Below are 24,750 nucleotides of genomic sequence, written 5' to 3' on the forward strand. Positions count from 1 at the left end.
TCATCTCCCTCTATCCCTCTCTCCAACACGGTCTCAGCAGATGTGTGTCTAACATGAGTCTGGTCCTGCTGGAGGTTTCTGCCTGTTAAAGGAAGTTTGTCCTTGCCACTGTAACTTGCTAAATGCTGCAAAGTGCTCTGCTCATGGTGGATTAAGATGAGATCAGACTGAGTCCTGTCTGGAAGATGGGACTGGATCTGATCCGGTCTTGATGTTGGGTCTTTGTTAATAATAGAACATAGAGGACGGTCTAGACCGGCTCTGTTTGGAGAGAGTCTTGTTGTGATTTGGTGCTTTATAAATAAAGATTGATTGATGTCAGTAAGTTAAATGTGAAATGTCTACCATTGAGGTAGACCAATGAAGACCTCTGACAGGGGCTTCCCAGCTAGAGCTCTGCTCAGGTTAAAGGTGGACAAACTCTGCTTCTTAATTTTCTATCTTTCCTTTCATCCCCTGTCCTCTCTTCCTCTCTCTCTCCCCCTCCTCCTCCCCTGTGTCCTCCTTCTGAGAATTAGCATACTCACATCACACCTGAACTCTGCGTGTTCCCTCTCCCTGACCTTCTGACCTTTTCCTGTTACAGCTGAGGAAAAATTGAAGCATAAGAACAGACGTCCCTTTCTCCTGGCTTTAAGTCTGACGGCTCCTCCGGTGGTGTTTCGCCGCCGCGTCCTGGGATCCGCCCGTCAGTAAACACCTCCCGGGTCGACCCAGACATCCAGCTAACGGCCTCTCTGCCGTCGTTTTCGCCGTTAGAGCCGTGGACTTCACTCAGAGGAGACGGCTTCATTTCCTCCTCCATCCTCCCTGTGGGAACACTCGCAGCAGTTTAAGTGATTTCTCTCTGAGCGTCCCCATAAGTGCAGCAAATATCCCCCTTTAAACCCCGTGAATTGTAAAACATGATGTTTCTTCTTTTTAAAAAGCTCAGCGATCACCGGCCGCCATCCGAGGAGATGGGCTAATTAAATTGGTACTTTTTACAAGTCTTACTCAATAAATCTGAATAAATTAACAAGGCATTACTAAGGCTGCTACATTAAATTTGCATAGTGCATTTAATGAATATGCAACCGCGAGTGGAAAGGTCTGCCACTGTGAACCCCGGTGAATTAGCATAACTACTTCCAGCATGTTTCTTAAATAATGCTCTCATTTGCACATCACTGAGTTGGCTAATTCTGGCTTCGGCGAGGGCGGCCTCGTAATTAAAGAATCCCACTTTAATTTTTAATGAAGTTTATGTTACATCAATCCTGACAGTAATGAGGGGGACGTGGAAACAAAAAGGCTGCTAATAATTAAATTCACAAACCAGTTTGAGGGATAATAACTCCTGAGGAGGAATTACATGACTAATTATTAATTAAATATTCATAGTATCGTGCAGCAGAGGCGGCCGTGATGGTGGCGGCGGCGGCGGTGGTGGCGGTGGCTCACTGTAAGCAGCCGCCTTGGCGTCGGCGGAGCCCAGATGCCAAACGGCTTTTATCTGTGAAGGACTTGAGAGGCGCTCCAGACTGTCATTAATTATAATGACCCTAAAAGAAAAACAGGCTGTAATTGGAGGGTGTCTGAGACACGGGGATGTTGGCGTAGTTTCACTCACAGCTGGGGCTGCTGGCTGCTCAGAGCACAGAGGCTCAGATTCAGTTTAAGCACATAGGTCTCATCATTAAAGATCTTATGCATTCTTTATTATACCAGAGGAAGAAAGTTAAAGTTTTAACACAAAGCAGACACACAAATACAGTATGTCCTCTAACCAGGGCTGACAGGAAGTCTGTGATGGGTTAGAGAAGGACTTCAATCGAGCATCAGAGACAGAGACAAGTCTGAAAAAAGAGAGGAATATTTTTTTTAGGATCAATAAAGATTTCTTATTTTTAATAGGTCTAAAGGTCAAGGCCTCTTTCTCACAGTCGTGTTAGTATTAGGCTCTTTCAGTTCAAACGGTTCCTCCTCCTCCAGAGGACATGCAGATGATAAACCTGCACCTGATCCTGAAGGACCGTCCTGGGTGTGAAAGTGTGTTTGTAGAAATACGGCTGGGTAATGACCGAGTAAAAGCCTGTCAGACGGCTGCTTGTGGATAAAATAAAGCATCATGGTGACCTCTGACCTCTGTGGAACAACAGTGGACTTTATGAATCCAGCAGGCTTAACAGAGGGATCTCTGAAGGTCCAGACATGACTCTGTATGTCTCTGCTGTGATACCTAACAGACCATCCAAGAAGTCTACCTCCTTTTGTTCCTTAAGTGACCCTCTATTGTTTATAGACATGTTAGCATTGATTAGCAGGGATCAGTCTTGATAGCTTGTCCAGTGTTTGTGGACGGTTGGTTGAATTGATGACCGCCAATACTAGGGATGTTCCAAAGCGACTGATTTCCGAGTCATTTCAAAATTGAGCACGATTTATTTCACACAGCAAAACTCAGGATCTCAGAGTCTAATGTTTAATTGGTTCACAGAGTGTGTCTAACACTGGCAGAGCTAGCTCCAGCAGCCTTCAGTCCTCCTTGCAGGTCAGCGTCCTCGTGCCTGTGCCGGCAAACTGAATTACTTTTGCACAGTGTGTGGATTTTTCTGTGAACATTATTTGCATTATTTTGTAAAAGGATAAGTCCTTGAATTTCAGAATATGAGAGTTTAAAATTAGTGGGTGAGTGTGGGCGTAATAATCAGCCTTGGTGATCTTCTTCTGTCGTATGTCCTTAGACCTTCAGCTCCGTTGCAGCAAGCCAGTCCAGTGTATCACTGTCAAGGTCAATTAACCCACGATCACCATTCGGGGGCCGGTGTTTAAGGCAGCTGGTCATCACATGTTCAACAGTCTGTGATGGATCCCCACGTTCACCATGGGCACTATCTGCGAGACCCCACTTCTGCATTGATGCAGCAAAACGTCCCACACCTGTCCTCAGGCGGTTGAGGGTTGTCCATTCCTTACGGGGGAGGTGCTGGCCAGGAACGTCTGTGGGGTCGTGGATGTAGTGGTGGAGCCTGGATGGTTCTGCTGCCTTCCACTGGTCCCTCCATCTTGCCTTCACCCAGGAGGCCTTTTTAATTTAAAGTGAGTTCAAATAATCTAAGATAGGAAGGCAGTGGCAAATAAGAAAGTCTTAGTCTTTGATTTTAAAGAGGTGAGAGTTGGAGCAGACCTGCAGCTTTCAGGGAGTGTGTTCCAGATATGCTGCTTCACCATGTTTCCTTCTGACTCTAGGGACTGAAAGCAGACCAGGACCTGAGGACCTCAGAGGTCGAGGTGGTTCATAAAGTAGCAGCAGATCAGCCTAAACCATTCAGGTCTTTATAAACCATCAGCAGGATTTTAAAGTCTATTCTCTGACAGACAGGAAGCCAGTGTAGAGATCTAAGAACTGGAGTGATGTGGTCTACTTTGTTGGTCCATGTTAGGACTCGAGCAGCAGCATTCTGTATGAGCTGCAGCCGTCTGATGGACTTTTTAGGGAGTCCTGTAAAGACCCCGTTACAGTAGTCTAGTCTGCTAAAGATAAATGCATGGAGGAGTTTTTCTGCGTCCTGCTGAGACATGAGTCCTTTAATCCTTGATATATTCTGAAGGTGATAGTAGGCGGACTTTGTAATGGTCTTAATGTGGCTGCTGAAATGAAGGTCTGAGTCTAAGACTACACCAAGGTTTCTGGCTTGGTTTGAACATTTCATCTGTGCAGATTGGAGCTGAGCAGTAACCTTTAACCTTTCCTCCTCCAAAAACAATCATTTCAGTTTTTTCTTTGTTTAACTGAAGAAAGAATGTAAGGTGGTGTTTGCTCTCTAGCGCCACCCTGTGGTCCAAATACGGTCTGTTTTGTTTCTAAGAATAACAGCGGGCATCAAAAAGGCCAAACTTGATGATTTAAAATCAAACAGCTGATGTCCTCTTCTTTTATCATTTATTACTTAATTAAAGTTCCAGTCAGGAGTTTTTAGTTGCTGAAGCCTTTTCTTCATTTAAAATAAATAAATAAATAAATGCATTTGCAGCAATATTCCTTCCATGCATGAGGTTTTGAAAGAAAGAGAAAGGAGCATACATCTGGCCATTCTTTGTCTGTTATTGCTTGTTTGCTTTCCTTCTTCCAGCATTCTTTTATGGATTTTGGAGAGTGAGGTTTCAGATTGTTGAGGTTTTTATATATTTGAGAAATTACACCTCTTTTAACATTTGAATCATATGCCTTTCTCCATTTTTTAAGGCAAAGATTCTCAATAAGTTACACTTCCGCTATTTAAAGAAAGCCGGATTACATTTTGTGTTGCAGTGAAACTATCTTCGGAGGTGCACTACTTTGTCCACAGGGGGCGCCAAAATAGACACTGACCACAGAAGCTTTAGAATAAGTTTTGACTCTTGGTTGGACCAAATGAGAATGCGACTGTGTCTCTTTGAGCTCTGTAGCTGTCAGGGCATCTCTCAACAAACCAATCAATCAGTTCATGGAGAAAATAATCAATACATGTATGCATAATGTTAATGATCAGAAGTTTCTCTAATGAAACAATAATAAAATATACATTAGAAACATTTCCCTGCTTTAATTCTTTAATCACATTTCTGGATTACAGACTTGCACTTGTCTGAGCGCTGACTAAAGTGGTGTAAGTTCTGAGCGTGATGCAGAGAGGCATCAGTCGCTCTGCGGTCCAATCACAGCGGACAGTTTCTGCCATCTTTAAAAGTTAATTTCTGAGGTAATGAGCGCTGAGCTCCCGCTAATTCAGCACGGCGCTCTGATTCAGACGGAGGAGGCGGAGGAGGAGGAGGAGGAGGAGGGCCATCCGCCTTTTTTCTCATTACAGAGCGGTGAAACATCCTCATTGCTCGTGTATTTAATTGAGCTGCAGAAATGCAACATCAGGAGGAGTTGGGGATAAATAAGGAGCGTTCCCATTGGTCCCACTGAGGAGCTATTGATGTTCCATAAATCCCAGTCAGGAGAAATTAAATTGAGTTATACCACGCTGAATTACCTTGCATCTAAATGGCATCCAGGTCCAGGCAAATGGAATAATTAGACCTCGCCAAAATGTTATGGAGTGTTATCCCGAGTGACGCGAAGCCGCAGATATTCATGGATGTGCTGCACTCCATTGGTTGCGTTTACTGAGAAGCGTTTCAGATAACAAGGCCGAGCAGGGAGCACTTCACGAGTTCAGAGAGGAGACGCTGGAAATAACAGCTGCCTCTGCGGAGAGACGACGGGAAACACTCAGTCAGAAATACTCTCCGTCTGACGCTCAGAAGCAACATAACGGCACAGAACTCATTCAGCTCTGCTTAATTTGAGCTAATCGACGTTTCAGGAGAACATCAGGTTTGATTTTAGTGGATTTCCTCCAGATGTTTTGCAGCCTTTAAACCCCCAAACCTCTGAGAGAAGCTCATTCTGCTCATTCTGAATCCACCTGACCTCAGGGTCCATTTAGGGAAGCTTCAGTGTCACAAGATGGACGTTTGGCTTTTGTTTGGTTTCCACGTTGGAACAGAGACACGAGGTTTGAAGTGTTCAGTGTGTCGGCATGAGGCCGCTCTAAAGACCCTCCTGGGAGTCCACAGAAAGCTCGGAGCGTTTTCCTCAGAGTGCTCAGGTGCTTGTGAAACATAACTGTGAGTTTTACATCCCCTCTCACGGCGATTGGGGTCGCCGTATTGGCAGCCTGGTGGAGTAATAATCTCTTAACGAGTGCCGACGCCTCATTCGCTGCTCTTGACAGACGCTAATCGGCGTCTTAATTAGCAGCTCTCCTGAAGACCGCCGCTCATTTACTAATCAGCCTCCAATTTGCTTAATCAGCGGTTTAATTGAGGTAATCTCCTCCTGAACACCGAGAGCCACTCGAGTGTGAGACCAGAGCGGAGCAGAGACAGACCTGCTGAACCCGGGGACGCTGTGAGGAGTCAGACCTCCTGGAAGGGTCGGTGTCCCGGTGCTTAGAGTGAGAGTTAAATGATGTCACGATGACAGAAATGTAGACTTTGATTTGTTTCTGCTAAAACTTCAGATGAGCTAAGAGGAAAGAAGCTCTCGCTCGTTCATTTGGATCAAACTGAATGTGAGAGTCGCAAAGGTTGATCATTTTAAAGCTTGCTTTATTTTTCTTCACTACCTCCCCGAGTCGGGTCATTTGTGCGCCTGCTGGCCTCCCTGGATGTGGTAGCCGTTTCTCAGGCTCCCTCTCTGGAATCGAACCCTTAGAAACAGCTACCCATGGTCACCATGGCAGGCGAAGAAAGTACCATCCAAAGCTGATAGGGCAGATATTCGAATGAGACGTTGCCACCACGGGGGCCAGCGATCGGCTCAAGGTTATCTAGAGGAGGGGTTCCCACACTTTTCAGCCCGCGACCCCCAAAATAAAGGTGCCAAAGACTTGTGACCCCCCACTGTCCCTCAGAGTGATTTAATGTGTCTTCATTTAGCTGGTCTGCAGACAATGACCCTCCCTATATGAGCATGTGTCTGTGTTTCCTGTGTGTTATGAATGAACCTGCTGCTACTGATGCTTTAGATCAGGCATGTCCAAAGTAAGGCCCGGGGGCCAATCGTGGCCCACGGTCCATTAAATTATGACCCCAAGCTTCCATCTTAAATTGTGTTATTTATAGCACAGAAATGAATCACCTTCTGAATCATCTGTACATTTGCAGTTTCTTTCAAGCACACAAACAAAACTAAATCAATCCAGAAACATCTCAAAAAGCTTCATATGGACTACTTTTATAAAGCCAAAGCTCTGGGGATTCTGCAAGAATATAGGGAAACACAGAAACTCTTAAAGCTGACAGGTTTTCAAATTAATGTTTTATCATGATGTGAAAATGTTCTTGATGAACACTAAAAGATCAGGAGACACAAAAGAGGAAACAAGACAAGATCAAAATTATGAAATTGTGCAGAAAAGGCAAAATTTGGTGAATAAAAAATTGTTAAGAAAGCAGGGAAATAATTATTTAGATCCTAGAAATGTCTGCTGGTCAGAAAATCTTGAAAAAGAACATGAACATGAAAAAGAAGTTTGATGAAATCCAGATTGTGATCCTGCCATAGAAAAATAATCATACAACATTTTTCCTACATTGCCCGACCCTAATGAAAAACATTTTCCTCCAGAAGAATACAAAGTTTGCTAATGTATACGAGGCTTGTGGAGAACTGAGGACTACTTAGTTACTGATTTATTGAGAACAAATTTAAAATGATTGTTATTTAATAGATATTTCAGATATAAAGTTTATGATTCTTAAGTCTCAGTAGGAGCCACTGGCCCTAAAGGTATTCTGACAACATCAATCAATCAATCAATCAATCAATCTTTATTTGTATAGCGCCAAATCACAACAAACGTTATCTCAAGACGCTTTTACAAACAGAGCAGGTCTAGACCACTCTATGTCAAATTATGAACAGAGACCCAACACCAAGACAGGGTAAGACTCAGTCTGACCCCACCTTAATCCATCATGAGCATTACACCTCACAGTATTTAGCTAGTTACAGTGGAGAGGAAAAACTTCCTTTTAACAGGCAGAAACCTCCAGCAGAACCAGACTCATGTTAGACACACATCATGCCTTGACTGAGTTGGGTCTGGAAAGACAGATAGAGGGGAGTAAGAGAGAGAGGTGATAGTGATGAGACGAGTCGTAGAAGCTGTTGCCGCTGGAGTCCAGATCGTCTGCAGCAGGAGGACGTCAACGGCAGCTCAGAGGAATCTACGAGACAAGGGAGCTCAGGGACTCCAGAAAGGTCTATGGTTAGTAACTTTAATGGAACAAGCAGAGTTAAAGTGAGTGATGAAGGGGTTGGGGGGAAGAAGGTGAGCTAGGATCCCAGTGTGTCAGTGTGCCAGTTCCCCCGGCAGTCTGGGCCTATAGCAGCATGACAAAAGCTGGTCCAAGCCTGATCCAGCTCTAACTATAAGCTTTATCAAAAAGGAAAGTTTGAAGCCTACTCTTAAAAGTAGAGAGGGTGTCTGCCTCCCGGACCCTGACTGGTAGATGATTCCAAAGGAGAGGGGCCTGATAACTGAAGGTTCTACCTCCCACACTACTTTTAGAGATTTTAGGTACAACTAGCAAGCCTGCATGTTGGAGCGTAGAGTTCTAGAGGGGTTATAGGGCACTATGAGCTCTTTAAGATACGAGGGTGTCTGATTTTTAAGAGCTTTGTAGGTTAAAAGAAGGATTTTAAATTCTATTCTACATTTTATTGGGAGCCAGTGTAGAGAAGCTAACACTGGCTAACATCAAATGTGGCCCTCTTTGAAATAAGTTTGGACACCCCTGCTTTAGATAATTAGGTTAGGGTTTTATTTCAAGTTTAGCTACTATTTCTGTAGATATATATATATTTTTTTAAGTTATATTTTTTGGGGCTTTTTGCCTTTTTTTATTTTTTTTATTTGATACAACAGCTGAAGAGAGACAGGAAATATGGGGAGTAGAGAGAGGGGGGAGACATGCAGGAAATGGTCGACCGGCTGGGAATTGAACCGGCAACCCCTGCGACAAGGACTGTAGCCTCTGTATGTGGGGCGCTTAAACCACTAGGCCACCAGCGCCCCTCTGTAGATATTTTTTACTATAATGTATAAAATGTGCTGTTTTTAGATAACTTGGAAAAAAACATTCTGGCAGACATCTCACGACCCCCTATCTGTATTACGCGACCCTCCAGGGTGTCCCGACCCAAACTTTGGGAACCCCTGATCTAGAGTCACCAAAGCGGCCGGGGCGCCTGAGGGGCAACCCCGCATGGGTTTTGGGTCTGATAAATGCACGCATCCCCGAAGGTCAGCGCTCGTTGACGTGTATTAGCTCCAGAGTTGCCACATCATGAAGGTGAAGTGAAGAAAACTTAAGATGAATACTTGGACAGTTTGTCCACTTTAAGTGTCGACATGAGGAGATGTGAGAGATGAAGGTTTCAACCAACTGAGCAAATAATCTTCAGTCACCTTCTGCAAGTTTGTGATGAACAAAAAGTTTATTTACATCATTAGAATAAAATAGAAGCGTCAGTCAGATGTGAGACCGCAGAGGCCAGCTCTTAAAAACGTCACTCAGTGAGTAAAGTGATTCTTTTGTTCTTTGTAGGTCCTCGATGAAGACCGGAAAGGAAATGGAAAGTAGGTGATGGCATCATGAACGAGTGCAGAAGTGAAGCAGAGATGGAGGTGATTGAGGTGGTGGAGAGTCAGCTGAAGGAGGTAAGTCCAAAACTCCTTCTGAAGACGCTCAGGGTCACACGTGTGATCTTAACCTTCAAACTCTGCTGTCTCTGCAAGTCTGCCTGTCTGCTGCGTCCTCCAGGCTGCACAGTGAGGCCAGTGTGTGGACGTGCTTGCAGTTCCTCAAATGGCCACTTGAGGCTTGTTCTCTAATACCCCTTTTCAACCGGGGCAGTCTCAGGGCCGGTTAGGAGCCGACGCTCAAATTGAGAATTGTGTTTTTCGTGTTTCAACGGCGAGTGAACCGGCTCCCGGCCGGGAAAAAAACGGTTCCAGAGCGGCTGCAACTCTTTGCTGATCAAGAACCGTGAACCGCTTACGTCAAGGGGTGTTGGCGGGGTTGCAATGGTCAAAAACAGCGTTGGTCGAACCGGGTATGAGAGAGTCAGTCCACATCAGGCCTCATGATTTAAAGTCCAGCTGCAGAGGTGAACATGTTTACAGGGTGATGCAAAAACTGTAGCTGCTTTCCTGTGTTTACGACAACTGTGTGTGTGTGTGTGTGTGTGTGTGTGTGTGTGTGTGTGTGTGTGTGTGTGTGTGTGTGTGTGTGTGTGTGAGAGTGTGTGTGTGTGTGTGTGTGTGTGTGTATGCGCCCCTCCATGTTGAAACAGTGTAATAGAGTGATTTGCATTGTTTTGCGTCCTCTCCTCCTCCTGATAAATCAGCAGCTCTAATGGAGGCCACCAGACTGTGTGTGTGTGTGTGTGTGTGTTGTGTGTGTGTGTGTGTGGGGGTGGGGGTTACATGAAGAGGGACAAGGGTTGCTGGAGGCGTGCTGGGTGGTAACGGCCATGACACATTAAGTAGGACCCATTCATTTATTTCATAATAAGAGCTCGGTGAACCTGCGGCGGCCGGGATCACGTGAGGGTCTTCATTAATCCGTCTGAAATGAGAACCTCAGCTGAGCTCGGTGAGACGACAGCAGAGAGATGTTTACACACGTGACAGAGGAAACACACGCAGGGTCATGTATGTGCTGTAGCAGAGGGAACAATCAGATGTAGATCGCTTCACAACGGATTGCGATGTTTTCTTTCAGGGTTAATTCACCTCTTTAAAGTACGCCCACTAAAAGTTTGAGTTTGTTCTCAGACAGACTTGGATCGTTGTTTTGAGTATGCAGCAACTTTACAGAAAGAGCTGAACTTACAGAGTCAGAGGATTCTTTAAAGCACCGATCACATCCTTCTCCTCAAAGCTAGCACACCTGAACCCGTGCTGCTTCTTCTTCGTGTGAGATCTGATGCAAGGTTCAGACTTTAAATATTTAGTTTGATTATAACACGATATATTTTTAACACACTGGGTGTTTTATTGTGTGTTACTCTTAAAGGTGGCATATCATGCTTTTTTCATCAACATATATTGGTCTAAGAGGTCCCAAAACATGTCTTTAAAGTTTATGCTCATAAAAACACTTTGAAATCAGATTCTGGTCTGCCTGAAAAACCCTCTTCTTCAGCCCTCCTCAGAACAGTCTGTTTTCTCTCTGACCACGCCCCCTCAGGAAGTGGGTGTGGCCTCGGCTGTCCAGCACGTTGATCTAATGTTTACATGTTGGCTGAATATACACGGCTGCTCACAGACCCGCGTTACTTCAACCCTCTGAATCTGATCCAGAATCTGATCCTGATGGAGAGGCGCCTGCAGCAGGACCTTTCTGAACCATTGGTCACAGATTTAGTGTTTCTTGTTGTTTTATTTGTCAGCATGTCGACGTGTGTCTTGGTACACAGCTACCAACATGGAGCTATGTGGCTATGCTAACTAGCGCTAGCACTTTTCCATGATAAATAAAAATCATCCACTAGATCTTCAAATCTGCAGACGTGGGGAGTCAAAGCGACCTTTGTGTTTTTATTAAGACAGCCTACAACTAGCATGCCTCCCTCCTAAGCTCCTTGTTAGCACACATGTGTGCAGGGAATGAAAAACGGAGGAGGGGTTGAGTTGTATTTTATACAGTCTATGGGCTGAACAAGCTCCGAGCTCTGACTTCCTGTTACAGACCGGATGGCGTTGTGACGTATGAAAAACACTGAAAACTGAAACGGCTGGTTTCAGCACACATTTACAGAAAGGTGGAGAAATCAGAACAGGGGCAGAACGGAGTCTTTGACTTTTCAGGGGGTTTGTAGACAGGGACACAGATTTCAGGGAGAGAACCATTAAAAAGTACATTCTGCATGAATATGGGGGCCAACAGCGCCCCCTACTTATGACGTAAAGAGTAGTGCATACTTCACTGAGTTTAAATTTTTCTTTTAAATATAATTTTTGTATTTACCTGTTCCATCATAACAAACAAACAAACAAATGAAACAAAAACAGACAAATACACATTCAAACAAAAGAAAACAGAACAGACAACACAAAAAACAACTCTTTGAATAAAAGCAAGCTGACAACTCAAACGATGCATCACTGCAACAATAATTTCATCAACAAATATGTGCATTTTAATATTTGATTATTTCACATTTTTTCAAAGCCCCTTTATTACATTTATTCTTTCTATTTTTATTTTTAGGTTATACGTTTGACAGAGAAAAGTCACATCAATTTGATTGAATTATTTTATTTAATTGTGCAAAAGACGTGCTGTGAAGGAGAGATCAGTAAGGAGAGATTTTGACCAATGAGCAACGACATCAGGATCAGTAAACAAGACAAAAAACAACAGAGTCAACAGAGAAGGAAACAAAAAGACAAGGAAGAACAAAAAATCACTTAAAAAAAAAAGATTGAGCTTAAGTTAGTAAGAGGTTAGGAGTGTATAGAGGAAGGAAATAACCCCAAATAGATAAATAATAAATAAATAAATAGATAGATAAATAAATGTCAGTAGTCTTGTTCATTTGTTGTGTTTCATCAATTTTAATAAGCCAGTTTACCTGACTGCTGATCCAGAGAAGTCACCTGTTAAAGGCCCTGTGAGGAGTTTTGAACTGGCTGACAAACAAACTGAAAATGATACTGATGCCTCTTTATGATCTTCAATAGCAAACAAGACCATCAGCAGCAACACTGACACCTTCTCTGCTGTTATTTTTAATGCCTGAAACTGCCCTGAGGGGGGTAGGTGTCAGACCACATGATGGACATCTTGCTTCAGAAACAGACTTTATTTGACTGTTTTCATGGAAAAGAATCACATTGTGTGATAAAGTTGACTGTTAAAAGACAACAGGATGAGGCTTTTGTTGTAAACACTACTTTTGCATGTATAGGACAAGAGATAAGAGGTTTCGCTTGGCCACAAGGGGGCGCCAGAATCAATACAAAACAAAAGTTCCTCACAGCAGCTTTAAACAAACTCTTTCGTGACTCTTGATTTGGTTTGTTTTGTAAGACGTGATTTTAGAGGAGGGACGAAAACAGACACCAGGAAGTAGAGTTTCAGAGCCGCCATGTTGGAAATGCTCGAGCTAACCTTAGGCTAACGGAGTGAGAGGCAGAGAGGCGGGGTTTAGATACGGGTTCTAATGAGTTCTGCTTTAAGCCTCATGTGGACACTCGAGGAACTGCAGTTTCTTCTCTTCAGCTTTGACTTCATGTCTGAACGTTGGAGGCTGCAGTTTGTTTAAATCATCTGCTCTTTATTTAACAACAAAAGCATCCCCAGAAAGAATATAAATATATTTATGAACACATGAGGGAACTTCAAAGAAGGCGAGTTGTGAAGATTGAGATGTGCAGACGTGTCTCTCTCTTTAATCTGTAATCTGCTGGTTAGATTAAGATTAAATCATGTCTGAAGTGTAATGAACTCTTTAAGATAATACACGACCGATCAGCTCTGTGTGTGTGTGTGAGTGTGTGAGTGTGTGAGTGTGTGTGTGTGTGTGTGTGTGTGTGTGTGTGTGTGAGAGTGTCTTTAATATGCAGAGTAGCGGCAGTGGCTGTGGTCCTTCAGCACGCTCCTCATCATCCCCCGACACTTCAGCTGCACTCAGAGTTAGAAAGGAGGCAGACCACACACACACACACACACACACACACACACACACACACACACACACACACACACACACACACACACACACACACACACACACACACACACACACATGCAAACACACCCAGGGCCATTATTCTGTGGAAAGGGATCTCCAGATTCCCCAGGTTAGATATGCTGCAGCTCTGAGTGTCTCAAACATCTTTAGGAATCAGATTTAGAGCTCGCTCACGAGTCGACGTTCGGTGGTCGTCTGTACGGCGATTCTGAGAGCGCAACACGCTACAGCAGAAGTAAACACGTGGAAATAACAACAGACAAAACAGCTGCAGCTAGAAAATAGGTAAACACAAGAAGATACACACACAGACCTCACATCTTTAATCCTGGTTCTAAAATCCTTTAAACTCATAGAATAATCCAGTGTGAGGTGACTCTGTAGCTCAGACACGTTTAGATCTTTGGACATGTCTGATTATTCCAACGTCCCATGAATGCACCGTCACCTGTTCAGAGCACCGGTGTGATGTTTCTGCTCTTCTTCCAGCTGCAGCTCCAGAACATTGACTTTCTCTGCGTCACAACTTTCTTCAAACTCACATTTATTTGAATGGAAGTGGAAAAGACGTCTTCATATTTAATGTATCTGCAGAGCTGCTGCTGCTGATGATGATGAGTTGATCTTAAAAGATGTGTGGCAGAAGCAATCTGAAACTATTCTGCTTCATCGTTTCAGACATTCTGTTAAAACACAAATCTCAGAGTCATAAATATCTGGATTTTCTGTCTCTTGAATTTTGAATTTTTTAGACTCGATCTGACATCCGTCTCTGTTTCTGCTCTCTCTGCGGGTCAGTCAGTGTGAGGCATCTTACCAAGCGGAGGACCTCACATACTGGTCTTCATGAACTCCTTCCTGCTTTAGTTTTCAGACCGACTCCTCCTCTGTTTCCTGGTTTTGTGGACCTCCCTTCATTCTGTCCTGAAGAGCGTCCCTCCTCTGAGTCTCCTCCCGAGCTCTCTCACACACATTCCTCCTGATTGAGGGTTTTTGACTCGGGGCTGTGAAGACAGAAGGCGTCGTCTGCTGTACAGACTGTAAACCCCCCTGGAGGTGTGTGTGTGTGTGTGTGTGTGTGTGTGTGTGTGTGTGTGTGTGTGTGTGTGTGTGTGTGTGTGTGAGTGTGTGATTTGTGACGTTAGGCTGTGAATAAGTAAAGTAGTCCTGCTTTGACATTCAAACTGTATGATTTTGTCTCGTGGAGTCACGAGGTGTCGGTGCTTTGTGGCGGTGACGTGTTCAGAGGAAGAGTTTGGGGTCAAAGGTCGTCACAGCTGAAACACATGAAGCACAGATTAGATCTGTGTGAGGTGAAGTAACAACGTGTGTTCAAACAGGAGGTCTGTGTTCAACGTGCGGCCGCAGGATCTGCAAATAAACAAAGAAGAAACAAGATTTAACACATTTTCTCTCTTTCACACACTGAAACACACACACACTGAAACACACACACTGAAACACACACACACTGAAACACACACACACTGAAACACACACTGAAACACACACACACTGAAACACACACACACTGAAACACACACACACTGAAACACACACACTGAAACACACACACACTGAAACACACACACACTGAAACACACACACACTGAAACACACACACACTGAAACACACACACACTGAAACACACACTGAAACACACACACACTGAAACACACGCACTGAAATACACACTGAAACACACACACACTGAAACACACACTGAAACACACACACACTGAAACACACACTGAAACACACACACACTGAAACACACACACTGAAATACACACTGAAACACACACACACTGAAACACACACTGAAACACACACACACTGAAACACACACTGAAACACACACACACACTGAAACACACACTGAAACACACACACACACTGAAACACACACTGAAACACACACACTGAAACACACACACACTGAAACACACACACACTGAAACACACACTGAAACACACACTGAAACACACACTGAAACACACACTGAAACACACACACACACACACTGAAACACACACACACACTGAAACACATACTGAAACACACACTGAAACACACACACTGAAACACACACTGAAACACACACACACACTGAAACACATACTGAAACACACACACACTGAAACACACACTGAAACACACACTATGAAACACACACACTGAAACACACACTGAAACACACACTGAAACACACACACTGAAACACACACTGAAACACACACACACTGAAACACACACTGAAACACACACACTGAAACACACACACCGAAACACACACTGAAACACACACTGAAACACACACACTGAAACACACACTGAAACACACACACACACTGAAACACATACTGAAACACACACACACTGAAACACACACTGAAACACACACACTGAACCACACACACTGAAACACACACTGAAGCACACACACTGAAACACACACTGAAACACACACACACACTGAAACACATACTGAAACACACACTGAAACACACACACACTGAAACACACACACTGAAACACACACACACACACACACACTGAAACACACACACACTGAAACACACACACTCATTAGAAACAAGCTGACTGATAAATTAAAGCTGATTTTTGTTTATTGTTATTAATTGTTTAATTGTTAAATGTTAATTTGTATTTGATTCGACACAAAAACAAACATTTTGTGTTTCAGAACAGTAAATAAAAACAAGTCTTTATCGTGTCACCTTGAAAAAATAATCCATGTTTATTTTAATGTTATTTTGATTTAATAATATTATCATGATTAATGTGCTGCTGTTTCTGACCTCATGCTCTCTGATTGGCTGCTGAACCCGTTTTTGGCAGGAAGTTAAATCTAAATCTTTATTCTGATTGGCTTAAATGCAATCTTTAATCAATTTTTAAAAGTAATTATAAATACCATTTATTTAATTTATTTGTTGTTTATTTGTTTCATTGAAATAAACATGAAACATGAGGCACACATGAATAATTAATAATGGAACATTTACTGTATTTTAAACTCACTTTTTTAAATTACAGCTTAAATAAAAATGTAAGAATTGAACTACTAATTGTAATAATAAATAGGATAATGTTAAAATTAGTAATGATAACAACAATATTTCAACAATAATATTGAAAGAAGTTACAAAATGCAACTCCAAAGCAAAATGTCCAAAGGAAGTGTGTTTCTCTGACTTTAACTGTAATTTATCCACATGTCAGTGATCATGTGGGCGTTAAAATAAAAGGAATACAATAATAAAAACTGAACCAGCATATAAGACTTAATATTGTTATGAATTACAGATAAATACCAGCCCATATTTTTTTGGTTTAATCCCACATTTAAATACCTTTTTCTTAAATTGAGGGGAATTTAAACTATAAGCTTTTAAAAGGAAAAACAAATGTTAACGCTTTCATTTTATTATTATTATTTAATTTATTGCACATTCTAAAACACAGTTTTTTTTATGACTGAAAAAAAGTAACAAAAAAATAAACAGAATGTAAAACAGGAGAATATTTCAATGTGTAGGCCTAGATGTTGAATTCTCAACTTTGAAAATAAAGATATTATAATAAATAAGTAATAATAATAATAATCCACACAAAGAGATGATTTTAACAATAACAATAAATATGTTTTTATAATTAATGAAGTCTTCACTGGATGATTCTCTTCCTCCTCTCTTGGCTCCACACTTCACTCTCTCTGTTTCCCGACCGTGTCTCTGCATCCTGAACGCGCTCTGTCAGATTATCAGCTCAGGGGTCAAAGGTCAGACGTGTGAAAGTGGCTGTTCGGTGTCACCCCCTCCTCCCCTCCTCCCCTCCCCTTTAGGGTCCTCTGGGAAAATTAAAACCTTCAGCTCGCGGTGTTTAAATCCTCCCTCCGAAACATCATCCCTCCATCTGACACACGTGCTGCCTTCAGGGACCCGACAACACTGCGGGAAAATTAAAACAAACAATTTACATCGAACAAAAAAACATTAAATAAACGACTTGTAATTAAAAACTGAAATTCAATTTATTTCTGATAACACTTCATATTACAGAAATAATTATTCTCTCCTCAGAACTATAATTTATTGATTATTGATCCTCTAGTTAATCCTTTAAATCAGTAAAGTAATATCTCTCATTAAACTAATTACTGTGTGAGTGGTTTCAGGAAAAGCAGTTGTCATGTTCATCAGTATTAATGTGACTGAATTAATACTATACTATTAATACTCCTTCATAATTAAGTTTAAAGTAAAAACTTCAAAAACTGCAATTAATGTGTACGATTTTAATATTTTAAAGCACTCTAATAATTCTTCCTTATACTAACTCTACCTTATTTTTAACTTCTGTTTCCACTCTTACTTATTTTATTAATTTTACTGTGTTGATTTTCTTTTTTAAATATTTCTCATGCCTTTTTATAATTTTACCATTGCGGTGTTTTCTGTCTGTCTGTTACTCTGTGAAGCACTTTGGGCTGCATGTTTTTTATGTATGAAAGGTGCTTTATAAATAAAGTTGAGTTGAATAATAATAATTATTATCATCATATTTCGGCCCTGTGGATCGACGCCCTGCGTGAGTATGACTATATTGAGATTTCCCCACAAAAATAAGAAATAAAATCAACTTTGTTTTAATTTTAAAAACACGTTCAGTTTAGAAATAATGTTAATGTTTTTTATTTTAATCATTAAAACAAAAAAACGGACTTTAAAAATCTATTATAATGGCTGAAACAGTGAAGAGGCTGAAGACGCAATAAATGACCAGAACAGCATTAAATGTAATTCAATTATTTAATTTAATAAAGTTAATATTCTCTGCTCAATTTGTCGCCCAGCAAAAAAAAAGAGTTCTTAATCAAAAGTCAGTTTCAGAAATATTTTCCAAATTTCAGCGTTTGGAGGAAAAATGCACAAAAATCAGATTCTTGTTTCTCTGAGTTTTTGAGGTGATTTTTAAAAACACGCCTCAACTCCTCTTCAGTAATTTGCGCGTTAATGCAAGAATAAAAAAGGAGTGTTTGAAATAAACACTGAGCCGTGTTGTTTGTGTGGAATCATCTCTGGTCTCGAGGCTCGGAGGTTTTTGTTCTCAGCAGCTGTTAAAGAAAAAAAAACACATAAAACAGAAACAAAGCAAATTGCCATTAAAGGCTCTCAAACAGAAGCTCTCAGCGGATCTATTTGTCAATGCAAATTGTTGGGGGGCACCAAACACCCCCCTCCCAACCCCAAACACACACACACACACACACACACACACACTCTTCATACACACACAAACACACCGCGCGTAAAATGTGTCCAAACATACCTCCACAGAGCGCCGCGCAGCTCCGTCACAAACACCCCGACCATCAGGCTTCATGCTCGGCTCCTCTCTGCTCTCAGAGTGTCTCGTGTTGGCTCAGCCTCCATGTAAATAAATGAAACCACATTGTGCCCCCCGAGCCCTCCTCCCTCCTCCTCCCTCCTCCTCCTCCTCCTGGCTGTGATCATGTGATTGTGAAGAAGTGGCCCATTAATGAAGCTCCTCTCCGGGGGTCTTTTCTGCTGCTGTCACCACCGTCCAGCCCGCACACGGGACAGACCGGGACAGGGACAGACCGGGACAGGGACCTGGAGGAGGCAGCAGCCGCTTAGCGCAGCTCAGCAGCGGGGCAGGAGGACGACGGACACCGCGCTGCACCTGCCGGGGACCCGCAGCAGGCAGGCAGGGAGGGAGGAGGAGAGGAGAGGAGAGGAGAGGAGAGGAGGAACCAGAGGAGGACCCAGAGGAGGAACCAGCCGCTCCTGCTCCAACTTTTCCTCCACTTGTCGGACTTTTGACTCCAGACAGCCGGGACCATGCGCGCGGATCACAGAGTCTCTGTCTGTGCGTAAAGGTGTTTATTTCCCTGAAGAAAGAAACACACTTCAGAAAGAGGACAACACAGAAAATGACTTCTTTAATTCCAGAGCAGTGATTCATCTCCTGATAAAGAGAGAGAGAAAGAGAGAGTCTCTGTCTGTGCGTAAAGGTGTCTCAGAGAGTTGGAGGTGTTTGAACAAACTTTGAAGAGAGTGAATCAGAGTCGTTTCTGCTCCTGGTGGACTGAGACTGAACTCGACTGAACCGGCCCGGTTCCTCCCGGTCCTTCCCGGTCCAGCAGCACCATGCCTCGCCCGGGGAGGAACACGTACAGCGACCAGAAGCCTCCGTACTCCTACATCTCCCTCACGGCCATGGCCATCCAGAGCTGCCCGGAGAAGATGCTCCCCCTCAGTGAGATCTACAAGTTCATCATGGACCGGTTCCCGTACTACCGGGAGAACACGCAGCGGTGGCAGAACTCTCTGCGCCACAATCTGTCCTTCAACGACTGCTTCATTAAGATCCCCCGCAGACCGGATCAGCCCGGGAAGGGGAGCTTCTGGGCTCTTCACCCGAGCTGCGGGGACATGTTTGAGAACGGGAGTTTTCTGCGGCGCAGGAAACGGTTTAAGGTGGGCAGCATGGGCGGCCTGCAGGCCCCGGACCCGCTGGCGTCCAGCAAGTCCCAGGACGCGGCTCACTTCCTGCAGCAGCAGGCCAAGCTGCGGCTCAGCGCGCTGCACGCGGCCGCGCACCTCCCGCAGACCGGATACAGCCTGAGCTCCGCGCCGCCGCCGTCCGGGTTCAAACACCCGTTCGCCATCGAGAACATCATCTCCAGGGAGTACAAGATGCCCTTCAGCACATCCGGGTACCCGCTGCAACACCAGCTGGCCCCGGCCTGGACTCACATGTACGGGTCCAGCATGATGGACCCCGCGGCCCCCATCTCCATGGCAACCACAGACTACTCGGCCTACATGCCGCTGAAGTCGCTCTGCCACGGACAGACTCTGCCGGCCATCCCGGTGCCCATCAAACCCACGCCCACCTCCATGGGCCTGCCGGGGCTGCCCACACACATCCCGGCCTTCCTGGCCAACTCTCCCCAGTCCCTGAGCCCCACGACCCCGCAGAGCAGCCCGGCCGCGCCCGGGGAGCAGCTTTCCTCCTCCACGGTGACGGTGCACTGACCAGAGACCAGAGCCTGAACTCTTTTTATAAAAACACTTCAGAAAGAGGACACAACAGACAAATGACTTCTTCAATTCCAAAGCAGTGATTCAGAGAGAGAGAGAGAGAGAGAGAGAGAGAGAGAGAGAGAGAGAGAGAGAGGGAGAGACATCTTTTTATTTGTTTGTTTATTTTCCTGAAAAAAAAAAAACATTTCAGAAAAAGGACAAAACAGAAAATTACTTCTTTAATTCCAAAGCAGTGGTTCGGAGAGAGAGAGAGAGAGAGAGAGAGAGAGAGAGAGAGATCTTTTTATTTGTTTGTTTATTTCACTGAAAAAAAAAAACATTTCAGAAAAAGGACAAAACAGAAAATTACTTCTTTAATTCCAAAGCAGTGATTCAGAGAGAGAGAGAAAGAGAGAGGGAGAGACATTTTTTTATTTGTTTGTTTATTTCTCATCCTGCATGTTTCCTGTAGAGAGACAGCAGGCTGACCTCTGACCTCCAGCATCATCTGATAAATCATAGAATCAGTTTGGTTTCAGTCTGAAGTCTTCCGGCCTGGTCTGAGTCCTGCAGCGCGCCCTGAGTCTGAGCCCGTTTTCGGGTCGTGTTGGTGACAAATGATCCGGGTCTTTTGTGTTTGAAGTCTTTTCTTCTCAAAGTGAAAGAGAACTCTCAGATTAATGGCTGCTAAAGATTCCTCCTCTCGGGCCTCTCTGCTGCTTCTTTCTGCGCTGGAAACAAAAGTTCAACCAGAGAAGGAAGTTAATTTTTCACACCTGCAGGATTCAGACAACACCGTCCACAGTGATCCAAACGACCTGCCTGAACAGCAGTGGAGGGTTTCATTTTTGCATTTTGAATTATTAAAGTTCAAAGTGGGAAAAAAGCAGAAACGAACATCCTGCTTTCGTTTCTTTTTTTACCTTAAATTTAATTTTATTCTTAAACTTCTTTCAAAATGCAAAAATAAAATCCTCCTCCTCTCTTTTTGGTCCGACCCTCTCACTTTTTAAACTCCCTTATTTTACCTTTGTGTATTTTTGAAATCCAGGAGAACAATCGCAGAGAAAGGAGATGAATGAGACTTGAAATGATATATTTATGTCAGAGCTTCTGTTTCAAAAGAGAACACTGCAGATGTCCGATGGAGGATCCGTCTCTGATGCACTTTTTAAAATAAGGAAACTAGATGTTTTTTATGGGGACAGCCGTGTGTGTGTCGTGTTTTTTTAAAGCTGTAAAATGACCTGCTGTCTGTGTGTTTGTACTGCTGCATGCTCCTCCTGTCTGAACAAGTGAAACCTTTCAGTGTTTGTGCGTCTCTTTGGGGCTGAAAGCATAAAAAGCATAAAAAGCATAAAAAGCATGAACATGGACGCTGGGCTTTTTATTCCCTGAGCTCTGTCTGCTCATCCACATCCACCAGAACAGCAGAGAAGAGGCCTGTTACACACACACACACACACACACACACACACAGAGTTACATCATTTCACAGAGTTTCTCTTTAATCTGAGTTTTTTATTTTTGGTAACAAAATCTAGAAAATGTCAGATTTTCAGGAGCTTAAAAAAAACAAACTATTTAATTTCTGTTTTTAAAAACAGCGTGAACATTTCAGATTTTATTCAAAGGAAAGAAAACAGATCAAATAAACCTTCCTCGTTCACTGTCACTTTATGAATCATGACACATTGATCACATTCGTAGTCGTGCTTCATTTCTCTGTTCTGGACTTCTCTGAAAAACAAAGCTGTGGGTTTTTTATAATTTCAGTTCTGTCGTGTTTCAGCCTCCGTGATGATTCTGTTTAAGCTGAAGAATTCTCTCGACATGCAGCGACATGCTTTGTGTGTAAATCCTTCAAAAGGTGCAAAAAACCTCAGATCTGAACCGCTTCACCCGACGGTGACTCAAACTCTGAGACATTAAAATGTTTTCAGCCGAGTTATTCACGTCAAACATCCTCAACAAGGTGGAGGCGTTATAGATATCCCACCACACATGAACCGCTGCAGCAGACGTTACTCAATAATGTTACACAGCACAGAAAAACATGTTTCTTCATCGTCAGTGCCGACAGATTTTCACTGGAACATTTTCAAATAAAATTAAAACCTCTTCATAAATCTGTGTCCTCGCTTTCTTTACTAAATCCAGCAGAGACGTCGTGAAGTCTGAGTTTTAATACAAGTGTTTAAAAATACAAAATGCATCTGCAAAGATTAAGATCATTATTATTATTAGATTGTATTTATAAAGGGACCAAGTACAATACTGAACATAAATGTTGTCATATGATGCATCATACCAGAGTAAGCTTAAAGCTAATGTACATCTGCATCCCTTTCTTCTTCTTCACAATATCCACCTCCTCCGTGTTACAGGTCTGCAGACTTTATCACATCTCTGCTTCATGTTTAGCTCGTCCGTCTTTTCCTTGACGGCTTTCATTGATTGTTTGGAGGACTGCAGATCATCGTTTATGAATCCTATAAATGATGCAGCAAAAAAACAACAAGGTAGAAAGTAAAGCAGGAAACACACGGAGCAGATCGGATTATAAAAGAACAGCTGCACACAAAATCTGCTAATTTTTAACATTCTGCACGTGTGTGTTAAACATGATTTGAATCCCTGTTTTGGTGTCTTTCTAAACTGGACTAGAGGAGTCTTATAGCTGAAGAGTCTGACTGCTGCAGGGAGGACTTGTAGAATCTCCCCTCCTCGCACCGCGTCGCTGAAAGAACTGCTCGGTCATGCACCTCCACAATGTCGACCTGACAGCTTCAAGAGTTAGACATTTCAAAAAGGGATCAATAACAAGTCACATAGCTTTAATAATCAGCTTATGTTTTACACAGAAAAATACTTCAAACTAGCTCCAACTCAAATGCAGCTGCACAAACGCTTCACTTATATTAATTCTCAGCATCATTTAAGTGCGTTTAGCCGACACATCTTACCTTTTATTAAAATCATCTCCAATGCAAAATGTACAGTTTAAGCGCAGGACTTTCAGTGCAGTGTAAATTATATAACTTTGATCACTTTAAATGAGTGAAACATAAAATCAGTGTGTATTTTTAAAAATGTTTGAAGTTTATTTTTGAGCTTTACTCAGAGAGACAGGACTGTGGATAGAGCAGGACACAACCAGGAGTTTACTAAACTGAAGGTTGGCTTTAATAGGGAACTTCAATATAGTTGGGGGAAAATATATATGATCATAATCCTGACTAAAACAGATTTTAATGCAAGTACAGCTGAATATCTCTGCTATTCCTCAATCACATGCACATAGCACACTGCTGACTGCAGGGCTGTTGAGACCACGCCCCCTACATGCACTGTGCATTCCTCCATCACATGAAGCACAGAGGATTTCTATTTGGATGGATGTCTGTTTATAACAAAACAAATATTTATGCTTGGATATGATACCTTTACATTAGATTACCCTCAACTCCTATTAATTCCAATCATTCCCATTAATTCCCATTATTCCCATCATTCCCATTAATTCCCATTAATTCCCATTATTCCCATAAATTCCCATTAATTCCCATCATTCCCATTAATTCCCATTAATTCCCATTTATTCCCATCATTCCCATTAATTCCCATCATTCCTATCATTCCAATTAATTTCCATTAATTCCCATCATTCCCATTAATTCCCATCATTCCTATCATTCCCATTAATTCCCATTATTCCCATCATTCCCATTAATTCCCATCATTCCTATCATTCCAATTAATTCCCATAAATTCCCATCATTCCCATTAATTCCCATAAATTCCCATTAATTCCCATCATTCCCATCATTCCCATCAATTCCCATTAATTCCCACAATTCCCATAAATTCCTATAAATTCCCACCATTCCCATTAATTCCCATCATTCCCATTAATTCCCATTTATTCCCATCATTCCCATTAATTCCCATTAATTCCCATCATTCCCACAATTCCCATAAATTCCCATAAATTCCCATAAATTCCCACCATTCCCATTAATTCCCATCATTCCCATTAATTCCCATAATTCCCATTAATTCCCATTAAATCCCATCATTCCCATAATTCCCATAAATTCCCATAATTCCCATTAATTCCCACAATTCCCATTAATTCCCATCATTCCTATAAATTCCCATTAATTCCCATGGAAAGTTTCCAATTTGGAATATTTCCAAAATTCCCCAGCTTAACTTCCCATTGAAATGTACCTGAAATGTTCCACCCCTTTGCAACACTAGGCATGCCATACAGCACAGGACCAATGATGTGAATCAAAACATCCGCCTGCTTCCAGAATTACAACCTCTGTACCCCGCTGAACCACCAAAACAACACCGGTTCTCTTAAATCCACGTGTCATAA

General features: G+C 42.6%; 1 protein-coding gene across 4 annotated transcripts in view; it reads left to right on the top strand.

The window, feature by feature from the left end:
- The window catches only part of LOC117809656 (forkhead box protein B1-like), a 39,279-nt gene extending 16,801 nt beyond the window's left edge, over positions 1-22,478 (top strand). The window contains exons 2-3 of one of the 4 annotated variants that reach the window (XR_004630604.1): positions 9,130-9,242; positions 14,038-14,731. Coding sequence is in view for 1 of the 4 variants with exons in the window: in XM_034679105.1 (XP_034534996.1) it covers positions 19,485-20,375 (891 nt within the window). In the remaining 3 variants the exon portion in view is untranslated. Of the gene's footprint in view, positions 1-9,129; positions 9,243-14,037; positions 14,732-18,901 lie in introns of those variants that run through there. The other 3 variants (XR_004630603.1, XR_004630605.1, XM_034679105.1) reach the window with 3 other exon arrangements.
- Positions 22,479-24,750: the final 2,272 nt, after the last annotated feature.

The sequence above is a fragment of the Notolabrus celidotus genome, unplaced genomic scaffold (assembly GCF_009762535.1).
Source record: "Notolabrus celidotus isolate fNotCel1 unplaced genomic scaffold, fNotCel1.pri scaffold_322_arrow_ctg1, whole genome shotgun sequence".
NCBI lineage: Eukaryota > Metazoa > Chordata > Actinopteri > Labriformes > Labridae > Notolabrus > Notolabrus celidotus.